The 13,092-nt window shown below is 41.4% G+C and overlaps 2 protein-coding genes across 2 annotated transcripts; both read right to left on the bottom strand.

Moving 5' to 3' along the window:
* Window positions 1-6,813: 6,813 nt before the first annotated feature.
* On the bottom strand, window positions 6,814-9,530 carry KCNRG (potassium channel regulator). Its single transcript, XM_009999076.1, has 2 exons — window positions 8,953-9,530; window positions 6,814-7,066 (listed from the first exon to the last, which is right to left on the bottom strand). The coding sequence occupies exons 1-2, from the start codon at window positions 9,528-9,530 to the stop codon at window positions 6,814-6,816; spliced, it is 831 nt and encodes a 276-aa protein (XP_009997378.1).
* Window positions 9,531-11,233: 1,703 nt separating this feature from the next.
* On the bottom strand, window positions 11,234-12,463 carry TRIM13 (tripartite motif containing 13). The gene has a single exon (XM_009999075.1). It carries the CDS (start codon window positions 12,461-12,463, stop codon window positions 11,234-11,236), a length of 1,230 nt encoding a protein of 409 aa, XP_009997377.1.
* Between the last annotated feature and the right edge of the window lie 629 nt (window positions 12,464-13,092).

Raw genomic sequence — 13,092 nt, 5'->3', positions numbered from 1 at the left:
ACTGCATATCATAGAATCATAGAATGGTTTAGGTTGGAAGGGACCTTAAAGATCATCTAGTTCCAACGCCTCTGCATGATCAGAGACACCTCCCTCTAGACCAGGTTGCTCAAAGACCCATCCAACCTGCCCTTCAACACTTCCAGGGATGGGGCAGCCACAGCTTCTCTGGACAACCTGTGCCAGTGATTCATCACCCTCAGACTAAAGAATTTCTTCCTAATGTCTAACCTGAATCTTCCCTCTTCCAGTTTTAATCCATTACCCCTTGTCCTTTTGATACACAGCCTTGTAAAAAATTCCTCCCCAGCTTTTCTGTAGCCCCTTCAGCTACTGGAAGGTGCTGTAAGGTCTCCTTGGAGCCTTCTCTTCTCCATGCTGAACAACCCCAGCTTTCTCAGCCTGTCTTCACAGGAGAGATGTTCCAGCCCTTGGATTATCTTTGTGGTACTATGAACACAAGTGAACTCTGGATTGCACTGTTACACTTTACATGTCAAAGACAACTTATTGAGTAACAGCAGAAAACATTGTTAGCCTAACCAAAGATGGCAGAAAGATCTCCGTTACATCAGGGGCCATACAGGTACCATTTTTCATTTACATTCTTGACACAGCCATATTAATCATCAAGCTGTTAATGTGTCCCAGGGATCCACCATTTACTGACCTATCTTCAGAAGATAAGGTTTTGAACAAAGGTAGCAAAGGAAAATTACTTGGAATAAAGGCCAATTTGTAAATGGGGAAAACAATGTAAACCAGTCTGTTCTAGAAGGTTTCCAGTTTATGGAAAATTTGGAACTTCCTGACAGGGTAACTGGTCATGACACTACAACTGGAATTGAAACTAAGATCATCACCAGGCCATATCCAGCAATGAGTCAGGAGGCTGCCAAAGCAGTACTGGTATTCTGGTCATCAGAGTTTGCCTATTTGGCCACCAAAAGCCTTTTAACATTAACCCATCTTATGCCTGAATCCTGCAATGTTCCAGTTCATAGTGCAAATGCAGAAACTACCTCTGAGAGACAAATTTGGTTCTTCAGGTGTGTGACCTACTGATGCAAGATGTTTTGCAGATGCACTTACCTAACACACCGCAGAAAAACAAAATGTCCCTCTAGTCACATGAGCACCTAAGTCATTCTGTGCCTTTTCTGTGTTCCCTCAGCAGCTCTCACCCACCCATTCAGTCACCCCTGTAAGATCTTCTGCTTTTCCTTAGCTGGTGGCACTGACATTTCTGACAGCTCTGTCAACTGTTCCCCCTTAACTCCAGTAAGTTTTATCTCTGGTCCCGAAAAGGCAGCAACTCTTTCCAGATTAAATGTACTCCTTAGCACCTTCTCTGTAATGGGAAAGAAATGAGTTTGCTTTTTCCTCTGGATGTCTGCCTGCCTTTATCATGTAGAATTTTGCTTTATTCCACCAGTGACCAAACCAAAGAGTGAGCTGAAGACATAGTAAGAAGATGTGATTAGATAGAAGGCTCAGCGTGCCTTCTGTTTAGTGTTGAATACAGCTCTGCAAATAAAACAGTATGTCAGCAATTATTTTATGACTCGGTTTAGTTATCACTGGGGAACAAACACAAAAAACATAGACCAGTCTTTTCAGAAGGCCCTCACTGAAAGCTACAAACTGCCTTTGAAATGCAAAGAAAATAAGAGTTCCTGACTCCAAAGTACTAGCAAAAGCCTAAAAGCCAAGGCTTGATGTTTCGAAGCTTTTTTTCCCAATGGAGAATCAGGATGGAACAATGTTGCAATGCTTAATTCTTCACAGTTTCACCAAGCACTCAGCTGACTGGTGAAGCAGAAAGTTGCTTAGAAAGCGAAGCCCTAAATTCATTCTCTAAAGTAGACTTGGACACACTATTCTTTCCAACCTTTAGGGCTACATTCATCATCTCTCTGACCAGAAAGATGCCACCAATTACTGACCCATCGCATTAGAATGGAAACTGAGTAGAAATGGAGGAAGGATTCTTGACAAAATTCACACGTCAGACCACACTTCAGGGGGTTATTTCAGCAGAAACTACATGATAGTCTAGGAAACCAGCACTCCTTTTTTTTTATTTTATTTATTTTTTTCAATAGAAGTCAGATTTATTTGTATTTTATGTGATGACTAGTGATTTACATCCCACCCACCCATTTGAGAATATTCAGGGCTCCAGGCGTATCTCCAGCCGGTTCCAGACTGTTCAAATCATTGTTGGTCCATCCATTTACCAGTCACAACAAGGCCTTCTGTGACTAATTATGGCCTGATGCAGCAGGAGAGGCAGCTTCAAAGAATGGGAATCTTCAGACACACTGGCAGTTCCCTTGGTTCCCAAATTCTTTATTTATATGGATTACACTGAGTTGACAGATTTAACTGGGCTGTTGAAGATACAGTCAAAGAAGCAGAGTCACTCCCTTCCCTTTTATTGTTTTCTGAAGACAGAACAGTCATACTCATCTGTCACTAGAGAGAGGAAGTTGTCCATCACTGGACTTGATTTGGGCTCTTACGCGCTGTTTCAGTAGCGTCTGGGAATAGATCAATATAGTATTTGGTGGGGAGTTGTATTTCCTTCTGATGTGCTGTAAAACTTTTATTGTAGATACTCCCACTGTTTATTGTTGAAAATCAATAAAAATAAACCTTGTAAAGTTAAAGTAGGGCAATGGTTCAGCACAAATCAGAGGAGCAAGAGGCAGTGAGTCGTCCTCCCCCTCTTGGATAGTTCCCAGCTTGTTTCCCAATGAATATTCAATTCAATTTCCAGAAATCTGGGAACATTGTTAAAAAATATATATATATAAATGTTCCCAGTTCTGAACACTCTGTTGTGATCTCAGACAGGACTGCTGTTCCACTTTGGTGGATTTCTGTACTGAATTCAGCTGGGGATCAAAACGGAGTATTACCCATATTATGTGTTGGATATACCTTAGAATTTTGCCCTCCAGAGACAGACAAAAGCACATCCCCCTCACTCAGCTCAGAGTAAAGGATTTTTAAATTTATTTTTTTTTTAACATTAGGAAACTAGGAACTACCCAAAGAAGGTAAGAAGTGGGAACAGCCCAATGTGGAGAAAAGTTTCTCCAAAAGTTTCTCCGAAGTCAGAAGTTACTATCCCTACTTCCAAGCCTGTGGAAGCAGAGCAGGATCCAATCACTCCAGCATCATTCTTCTGCGCTATGGCTATTAAATTCCTCATAAACTGCATCTTAGGGTGGAGTCTTCTTCTATTTCCATGAGATTCAGCTATGCAGGGAAATGAAAAATGGTTTGGAATCATTTAGTAAAGGGAAAAGTTTACCAGTGCTGAGAGATCAGTCCTTTTCTGTCTAAGCATAGTATCAATGTAAAATGCATAGTATCAATGTAAAAGTAGGACCAAGTCATCAGTAGTACACTCTAGTCCAGCAGAGATCATAGTGTGAGATACTGGAGTTGACTTGCCTGCCAAGATTTGGGTGAAAGTTCTGTTTAACACATTATCTGGTTTTGACTGGATCACGCAGACTTGCAGCTAACCTGGGCTCCCACCAGCCAAGTTCACTTCTGCTTGTACAGCCATTACCTTCTGTGGAAATGTTCAGTTGGGAACCACCCTGGGGATGACACATCTCACAGTTTGCTCTCTGCTGCATCCCTGCCTGTTGGGGACTTCAAAAGGGAAAATGCAGTAAAAATACCGGCCACTACTGCTTCTAAGTATCTAGCTCAGTGCCTGTGGGATGTACTGGTACCACTCCAAAGAAGGCATAGAAAAATTGCCATCCTGGTTCAGCAACACTTGACAGTAACATAAGTAATATTGTAAGGTGCAGGGCAGCAGCTACCCAGGCCCACTGAAGTCCTGGTAAATTGATGGTGGGTTTATATTAATTTGTCTGCAGAGTTTCAGGCCTTCCACTGTGATTGCTGCCATGTAGTTGTAGCTTGAAGCTACACCACCTGTAGCTCTACCATTGCTGCTTCCACTTTCTGCACTGAGAAATTCAGAGAGGTGCTTTCCTTTGAAGAAAGAAATTATCTTCAACTAAAAGTCATTACCCTACGGGTCTCAGTCAGGCACTTCCATCAAATGTCTGCCAGCTTACTGACACAGATCCCCTCAAACTCACTTAAGCAACCACCAGTTACAAAACCCCAACAAAACAACAACCAAAGAAACCACACAAAAAAACCCAAAAGCCCTGTACAACAACCTAGTCAAGTTCCCTGCAGGTGCACAACGAACCTCGCCAGGCCCTTCTCTGGTGACCTCTCTCAGCTCAGTGCCAAGGAAGACTAAATGCTAGGAGAACTTTTGGAATCCAAACGGGAATCCAAACTTGCTGACAGTCATGTGCTGCACTTCAAAAAGATGCAGTCTCACAGTGTATCATTACACAAGGTCGAGGTAAAGAACATATGGCTCTTTACAGGACAGGAACCCGCACTGGTGTATTTTTCCAGAGCCAAAATCTCACATCATAGAATTATGTTTGTGATGAATAAAAAATAACCCATGAGGGAAACCAGAAAGTGTTCAGCACTTGCCTGTCACAAGTTGCTATTGAAATGGTTGTACCAAATATTTATTTTGCTCCAATTTATGGAGCACGAGTGATGGCTTAAGCTAAAACTCCAGGGCTTTTTAAAGTTTTCAAAGTGGCTGCCACAGCAAGGAAAAAAACCTCACTACTTCAGCATTAGGTGAAGTAAGACTAATTTTGTTACTACAAGGGGTTCTGAAACTAGTCTCAGTTTACACTGCTGCTTATCAGTGATCATTTAAGGTGTGATGCTTAAATGCAGCCCCAAGTTCCTTTTTTTTTCCCCTTTCCCTGTAAAAAGTTGTCACTTTTGTCTTGCGTTTCTTGCTATAATAGGTAAGTCTCTGCCCACAATATTTAGTTGCTGACTCAGTCAGTACTCATTGTTATTGCTTTCAGTTTTATCCCAATTTGAGGAATGGAAACTTTTCTGGAAAGTCTGTACATGGACCTCAAAATAAACTTATAAAACTAGCAGCACTGTCTTTGTAGCACAACAACCTGTCGGGACAGCAATCCCGAGAGGTTGTCCCTGGTGTCACTCGAATGCTGATGTCAGCAACCTCAAAGTCAGGGAAGGGATCTCAAAAGATCATCTGGTCCAACCCTTCATGGGAAAAGGAGGCCAGGTGAGATTATCTAGTACCCTGTCCAATTGCACCTTGAAACGTCCAGCAATGGGAACTTCCCCACATCCCTGGGGAGGTTGTTCCAGTGAGTGATGATTCTCACTGTAAAAATGGTATTACAAGATGAATATGAGCATAGTGACATCACTGACAGAAACCCCATTTGAACCAAAAGCATCCACTCTTACCTTTACTACATTTACTACATTATATAACCTGTAAACAGCTTAGGAGATACAGTCCCACCATCACATCATTGTCAAACCAGGAAGCTCTAGAACAAGCAAAGAGGATGTTGTTGGTACCACTGAACTTCTGAAATTGTATCAAGCTAAAATTCACTACAGCAGTGGCAGAAGCAGAGATGTCCAACAGTGGCACCACCCCTCTGGGAAGACCCATTTCACTGAAACTCCTGTGGGCAAGAAACAGATGTGTGATTCCCATCACACATCCCCATTTTTAAGTGCTGCAAATTAAGCAACAGATATACATTTTAAGGTAATGAAAAGCCAGATCTAATTAGTCAGACAAGAAAGCCCAGAAGAGCTGGTTTTAACTTTGGAAAGATGGTGTTTTATCACCAACAAAAGTCAAATAATGAATCCTTTAAGTTCTTGCTGTCTTCTTTCCCTGTCTTGAAGGAAGGAGAAAAGGTTCTTAATTTATATGGCCCCATTAATCTACCTCTCCTGGTACCTGAGCTAATTTTGGCATCATTACAAAGCACTGCACAGGGCTAACGTTCCCAAGACTTTGAGCCACTTCTGCCAAGCCTTCCTCCTAAACATGTTCTGCACTTAAAATGTGTTAAGAAATCCAATTATCTTGTTTAAAACTGTACTAACTCTTCCATCTGAAGGACTGTTAATCACATTTTCATTCTTTTTATAGTTAAAGCTCTAAAAATTAACTGACCCTTTGTTCACAAAGACCTTTATCATTTTAATTCTCAGCACTGGAGAGCCGCTTAATGCCTTCAGAGTGGGAGGAGAGAACAGAGGAGTATTCTGCAAGAGACAGTAACACATTATTTCATGGACACTGGTGGTGGCTTCACAAAGCCACGTTCTCATGGCTGCAGCCACACAGCAACACAACTCAGGGAGTTTCCATTAGGCTGCTTTCAGGGAACTGCAAGAGAACCAGGGTACGTGTATCTTTTGAAAGTAGAAGCAACATTCAATTGTTGAGGTTTGCATTCCTCCTTCAGCCACTTCTCCAAACTGGTGGGATGATGGTAGTGTCAAGCTGCTAATTCTTCATGTTTTATCACACATTTAAAATCTACTTACAGAGTAGCACAGAACATAAAATCAGTTTCCTAGAAAGGCTGGTTTTTTGTGAGTCCTATTATCAATTTTAGCCACGGAGATAAACAAAAACAACTCCTGAAAATGCTGGAATCTGGTCCACAAAATTAGTATTGAATCTGTGGTTCTTTTATTTAGAGTTGAAGAGGGTGGAGCAGTAAAAGGCAGGAAAGCAGTTGGGTTTTTTTTATCCCAACACTTGGGGAAAAAAAATTGTTTGTTTGTTACTTCCCTCAATAGTTGCAATTTCAAACAACTCAACAAAAAAGGCCAGCAGTGTCGACACACCCCTCTTCCACCCTCAAAAGATGAAAGGAAAAGGCTTTATTTCCCTTTCTGCACTTGGCCTCTCTTTGCCTGTACTATCCCGGAGCTCCCCAGGCTTTGGTTCACAGTGACGGTAAGGGCTGCTGGCCTTCTCATCCTTTCAAAACTGTAGCATTCCACTTTTTCTTCACTGGAGACTGTCCTGGTGCTTATGAGGTGAAATCCATCTCTGAGTAAAGTGTCAAGTAGCAGGCCTAGCACATTGGTACCATTAATCAGCTTTCTATTATCAGGCTTTATGGAAACATACCTAAAATAAGAAAAAAGCAGTTACACTTTCATTACTTCTTGAAGGATGGAATCAAATTTTTTAATAAAACAAACCAGGTCCTTGGATGGTACAAGTCAGCACAATTGCCACAGGTTTACAGCAACCAAGGTTCTGGACATTTTTTTCCTCCCTTGAAGACAACTGAACTCTCCCTCATTGTAAGAACCAGTCACTCTCTGCTGGTCCACTTACATGATGGAGAAGAATCACTTCTTTTTCACCCCCACACCAAACCTTACTTCCTTAAGAAATAGTTGTGACAACCTTCATCCCGTTCCACTTCATGGAGGAGAGATGAGTGGTATGTGCAGTGGCTGTGCAGTGCTGCAACAGCTCCTCAGGTAAGAGTCAGTGATGGAAAGGACACAGTGAAGGCACATTCACCCCAACAGCACCACTTTTCATTGCACAGGATCTCTTTCTACAAACAGTGACATTTATTGCAAAGTTACCTTGTACAGCAGGTCTTGTGGTAACAAGTATGAAAATCATTTTCACATTGCCTCAAATGATTTTACTTGATATAAAGCACAGTTTATGAATCTATCCAGAGATTTTGTGGAACAGGTCAAGTAAAAGTCAGGTAAAAATACTATTACAAAATACAAAGCTGACAGAAGTGAAACTGTTCCACAGTTCACAGAAGGTACATTCATGGAAAGCACAAACAAGGCAAAAGAGTGCATGTCACCAAAGACTAAGTCAATAGAAATTCAGCAGGCAACATAATCAAACCTCACTTCTTTCATTAATCAAGATAAGCTTTTCTATTGATCTGCAAAGGAAAGTTTTTAACAAGTCTGAAGCAATCAGGAATATATTTCCCACTGTTTAAGTTGCTGTAACCTAGTCAACCAATTGTGAGTCGATTAAAATCAGCAATGCATTATAGAATTAAAGTCTGACACATAAATGCATCTTGCTTCACAAATGCAAACTAATTTTTCTTCTACTTGCTTAGCTAAAGAAAGCTAGAAGAAAGATAAACTTCACTATTTTTTATTTTTTTTTAATAAACAAAGGACTGTTGTGTTGATTCCTATATGCAGAAACAACAGTCCTTTTGGAACTATTTCAATGAAATTTCCATAAAATTCCAGATGTTCTAACAGCCACAGAGGACAAATTAGGTTACATTTTCTTCTACAGTGAGAACATGTCTCCATACAATAGAGACATCCAATAAAAGTATGTTTAAAAAAGGTAAGTTGTCATTAGAATACAGAACTGCTATCACAAAAATCACTGATATATGGTCATCTTAATAAAAAACAGAACCTGGCTCTGAATTCAAAGAAAACCTGCTGCGTAGCATATAGTCAATAACCTACCCCTTCTCCCGCACCCCAATAAAACGCTCTATTAAAGCTTTCCAGTACCTGAATTGCAACCTTAGTTATACTGGTGTTTTCAACCCTGTTTAGCCATTTTCTTTTTCCTCTTTTCCGTATGAAAGTCTTTTGGAGCTCAAGCTAGTGGAGATTTTATGCTTCTCCAGTAGTTTCACTCCTTATTTATTTTGTTTCCTTTGCTTCATTTTACTCTGTTTGGTCTTGTAGAAAGTCAGTGATGCCATGAAGTTCTTAAGCCTGAGAGAGTGAGTGAGGAGGAAATGGCAGAGAGAAAGACCCAGCAGAACTCCAAAACAAGCACTGAGAACAGAAAGTTGCAGAACAGGCAAATTGGTGTAACAGAAACTGAACTGGGTATTTCAGAACTAGAAAAAAATGAAACATGTCTCTTTTCTCTCAGACAGCAGCCTGATTGTTTGTTTAAAAAGAGCTTTGCTAGCACACAGCATGTATTTCATGAACTACAAGTCACAAAGACATTTCCATAATAAGAAGTCACACTAGGGAGGGTACCTGGCCACAAACTGGTCACCTGCAGAGTAGTCAGTACCACACTGAAAAACCACGTCGTGATGAGAAGGTCTTTCCAAAGGAAGTGGAACAAGTGGTTTCTGAGAGGGAAAAGGGCTGTTCCAGCTCTGTCCTGACTGCTGCCCTGTAAACACAGTGATCTGTTCAGCTAGTGTCTCAACAGTGGTACTGCAGGAACCAAAGATACGGAAAAAGGCCTGCATCTCTAAGAGAGAAAAACGCACTTCCAAGATCTCCAGCCTCGGCTTCAGCAGGTGTTCCTGGCTCAGGAGGTCCACCAGAGGGTAGAGCTCATAGAATTCTGCTTCTCTCTGCAGCCTCTGATAATCTGAGAAATCAGTAGGTAAGGAGACCTGGAGAGTTCTCAAGAAGTCCATGATGTAGCTAAACAAAGTTCCATCTCTGTCCACAAAAAACTCTCCATTCACCAGTTTAAATTCCCGGTCATCACCGTTCAACATCCGTGCCAGCCTGGACTCAGGGAACTGCTGCAAGGTAGAAGCCTGGGTTACAAATCTCACACCTCCTACACTCAGAACGACCACCTCTCGATTACTCATCGTTATCTCAGCCACTCAAGAATTGTAACTCTCTGATCTACGTGTTTGTGACTTGGTCTTTCCAGGACTGCAAGCCACCTGCAGCTGCAAGAAACATTCAGTGCTTTTAGCAAGTGGAGTGAGGTGTGGAGCAGCAGCAGGATTCCCAGGCAACAAAGATGTAAATATCATTGTGCAGTAGTTTTGTTTGCAGGGATTGGTTGCTTGGAAACTTTCATTCTTGGAACTTGTTTTGGTTTTGAAATTAACAGCTTGCATGAAGCACTGGAAGACAGTGAATTGACCCTCACAACTTCCTTCACCTTGCAAGAAGCCAAGAACACCCCCACAGCACGGCACGCAATACACCTTTGTCTCCCAGAAACGTCAACTAGGTGTTTTCATTCTATATATTGACATTCATAGGACCACTGCAAAAAGAGGTTAGATGTGAATCTAGCAATACATTTCAGTGTCAAATGCTCTTAAAGAAGGGCCCTTCAGAGAGCTCAAGCTTACAGTTCACTTTAAATCACTTTTATCCTACTGCCAAGTCAATACACTCAGAAAAATCCAATTCACTCCTGAAATAAAGTATGTGAAAATACAGTAACGGCAGAAGAGCCTATATATGTTCCAGTGCTAAAGCACTTCCAAACACCAACAACATCCATACTACTGTCACATTACACACTCCAAGGAATCATCCCATCAGTCTTCCCAGCTTGTGGAATTATGATCTGGAGGAACAGACCAAGAGTGGAGAATTGCTCTACCTGCCACTTCTGTAAGCTGAAGCACAAGCTGCCATCCTGTGGCTGAGGTGGGCACGCCTTCACTGCACTGAAACATTTACATTAAGGTGACTTTCTTAAGAAAGTGTGGCTTCAGGAAAACATGGAACTAACAGGACAGCTCAGGTACTCCAACAACTTGATGCTGGAAAAGTAAACTGCGAAGTATGTACTATCTGCAAACTCTGCACTGCCTTCCAGCTTGTTCTTATCAGCCTCAACAGATTTTTCTTTACCCCTAGAATTTATGCCTGCCCTGAAGATGTATTTTTGTACAGAACATGTAAACAATCACCGTATCTACAGAATATAATATAATCATCAAGGTTGGAAAAAATCTTCAAGACCACAAAGTCCAACCATCTGCCCTACAACCTGAATGCACATGATAATTACAACATTCGGTTATAAAAAACCCCACATCTCTATTTTAAGTGAGAAGTAACATTCTCACATAGAAAGTGGTTCCAAAACATGCATGATGCACTCTGTATTTTGCAGTGGAAGGGCAGTCCTTAACGTGCCTCTCAGTACAGTGCTCTTGTCAACCATAACTGTTCCTCCTCTTTTCAAACCACATCCCAGTGAGAAAATTTTTTTTCAACTATGACCTTTAGGGAAGTGATTTATTCTACAATTACATTAAAATAAGGATGCAGTTTGGCCCTACATTTTGGTAAGAAAAATGATTTACAGTAGTATTCCCATAATCACCACTGAAAGGAGAATCAAGAAACAATGTGTCTTTCAAAGGTCCCTTCGATCTTCTTCTTTATCAGTGCTCAAACTAAATTAACAGTATGAATGTTTTGGAAATATTTTTAATCTTTGAATGTTTTGAATGGACGTCTTAAAAAAATCAATTAATTTCAAGAAGTTCTATGTTTTCTTCATCAGCTCTCTCTTGGTTCTGATACTTCAGTAGGAACGTCACAACAGTTTATATCTGCACACAAACTGGGCAACATTATCCAATACAACCAACGTATAGTTTTTACACTTTTCTCTTAGAAGTGAAGCTCCATCTGTCATCTGTTCCCAGTAAAAGACAGCATGATCTGCTATCTCCACTGTATCTGCCAAATAGGACAAGCTAATTGTAAAGAATTGAGATTTCCAGCACTGGAGATTGTCAACGACTGACTCCACAAAGGACATTCTGGTGACAGCAAGAATAAGCAAGCAAATAAGAGAGGTCAGTATAAATCTGCGTGAAAAGACTGAGAAAATCTTGAATTTAAGAGTGTTGTTTTCCTGAGGCAAGGAAAGCTTGTCCACATCAACTAGTTTTATTCCATTCCACTGACTGGTATCAAAGCTCTTCATTGTAGAGCTAACGTCCACACTGGAACAAGGTAAAGGGGTTTCTTTAAGCACCTTGATTTTTTCCCTGAACTCCTGCATCTGTTGCAGAAATATAATGGGTTCAGAGATATCTTTGAAGGCCTCTGCAATGTTAAAAGCCATCCGTTGCTCTTGCAGAATTGTGTTCAGTTTATTGATTTCTGGATCATAGGCCTGCATCACTGCAAGCTTCATGGTCTCAAAGTCAGAGAGAATCTCATTTCGTTTCTGCTCCAGTGTGTGCTGCAGCTTCTCAAAGAACTCTTTCACCTTGTCAGAATCTTTGCTCAGCATCTGCAGAGCTTTCCTCTTACTGGTTTCTAAGGTATCCAGCCGTGAGAGGGCATCTCCACAGCGCCAGGTTTCAAAGCCCTGGAACAGGGTTTCAAAAGCCCTCTTCTCCTGGGAATATGCTTCCTCAATAGAACAGAAAACATGCTTTGTGTGGTCACCACGGGTGGCACATACCCCACAGATCAGCTGCATATCTGTCCGGCAAAAAATGTTGAGGGGTTGCCCACTGTGCACTTTGCACACAGGCATTTTTGGAGTTACTTTGATTTTATTATATTTCTCCACGATACCTTTCAGGGAGTAGTTGACTTGCAAGCTGTTGACTCCAGCAACTGGAGTTTCCTTTCTGCATGTGGGGCACTTGAAAGTGGATGGCCTCCAAAGCACATTTCGCACGTTTCCCTCAAGAATTCCTTCCAGACACTTTCTGCAGAAATTGTGTGAACAGGGCAGGACACGAGGATCATCAAAGAGGCTACAGCAAATGGGACAGGTGAGATCTTCCTCTAGGAGCTCCATCATATCCTAGGAAAGAGAAGAAAGATAGTTACAGGACTTATAAAATGTATTTCTCCTCCAGGGAAACTATGCAAAAAACCCCATCTCCACCTGAGACACAGCTCAGTGAGAAAAGGATCTATTTTTTTCTCCAGTATCCTTAAGACAGAACTTCAGCTGAGTTCCCGCAGCCAGTCCAGTTAGCTGTGGTATCTGGCCACCAGATGGCAGGCACAAGAACAGCTCAGTGCCCAGGCAGAACCATTTTTTGGACTCTCAACCAGAAATGCTGGAAAAGAAGGCTTGCCAAACCCAGCAAGAACTCTGAATTAAAATAACTCATGTACTCATAACAACAGTTCAAGACTTACATCCTTCCTCACTGATGCAATACTCAGAAACTGGCTTTTCACAGAAGATACCCAGCTGATACACCCTGCTAAGATTTGATCACTCTCTGCTTGCTCAACTCATCTAAAGCTTAGTTTCAAATTCCATGCACCACTACTGTAAGAAGGGAATACGAAGATGACTGAAAAATCCCAGCTTCAGAATTTCTTCAGCTACAGAATGTGACATACAGCTCTTTGCTCTGCCTGCAAAGATAAAAGGGAGTCACCACTCACTTTAAAAGTGAGCTTTACTGTTGCCTC

Source organism: Chaetura pelagica, unplaced genomic scaffold (assembly GCF_000747805.2).
Source record: "Chaetura pelagica isolate M959 unplaced genomic scaffold, ChaPel_1.0 scaffold226, whole genome shotgun sequence".
NCBI lineage: Eukaryota > Metazoa > Chordata > Aves > Apodiformes > Apodidae > Chaetura > Chaetura pelagica.
This window is presented reverse-complemented; position numbering and strand designations above follow the sequence as displayed.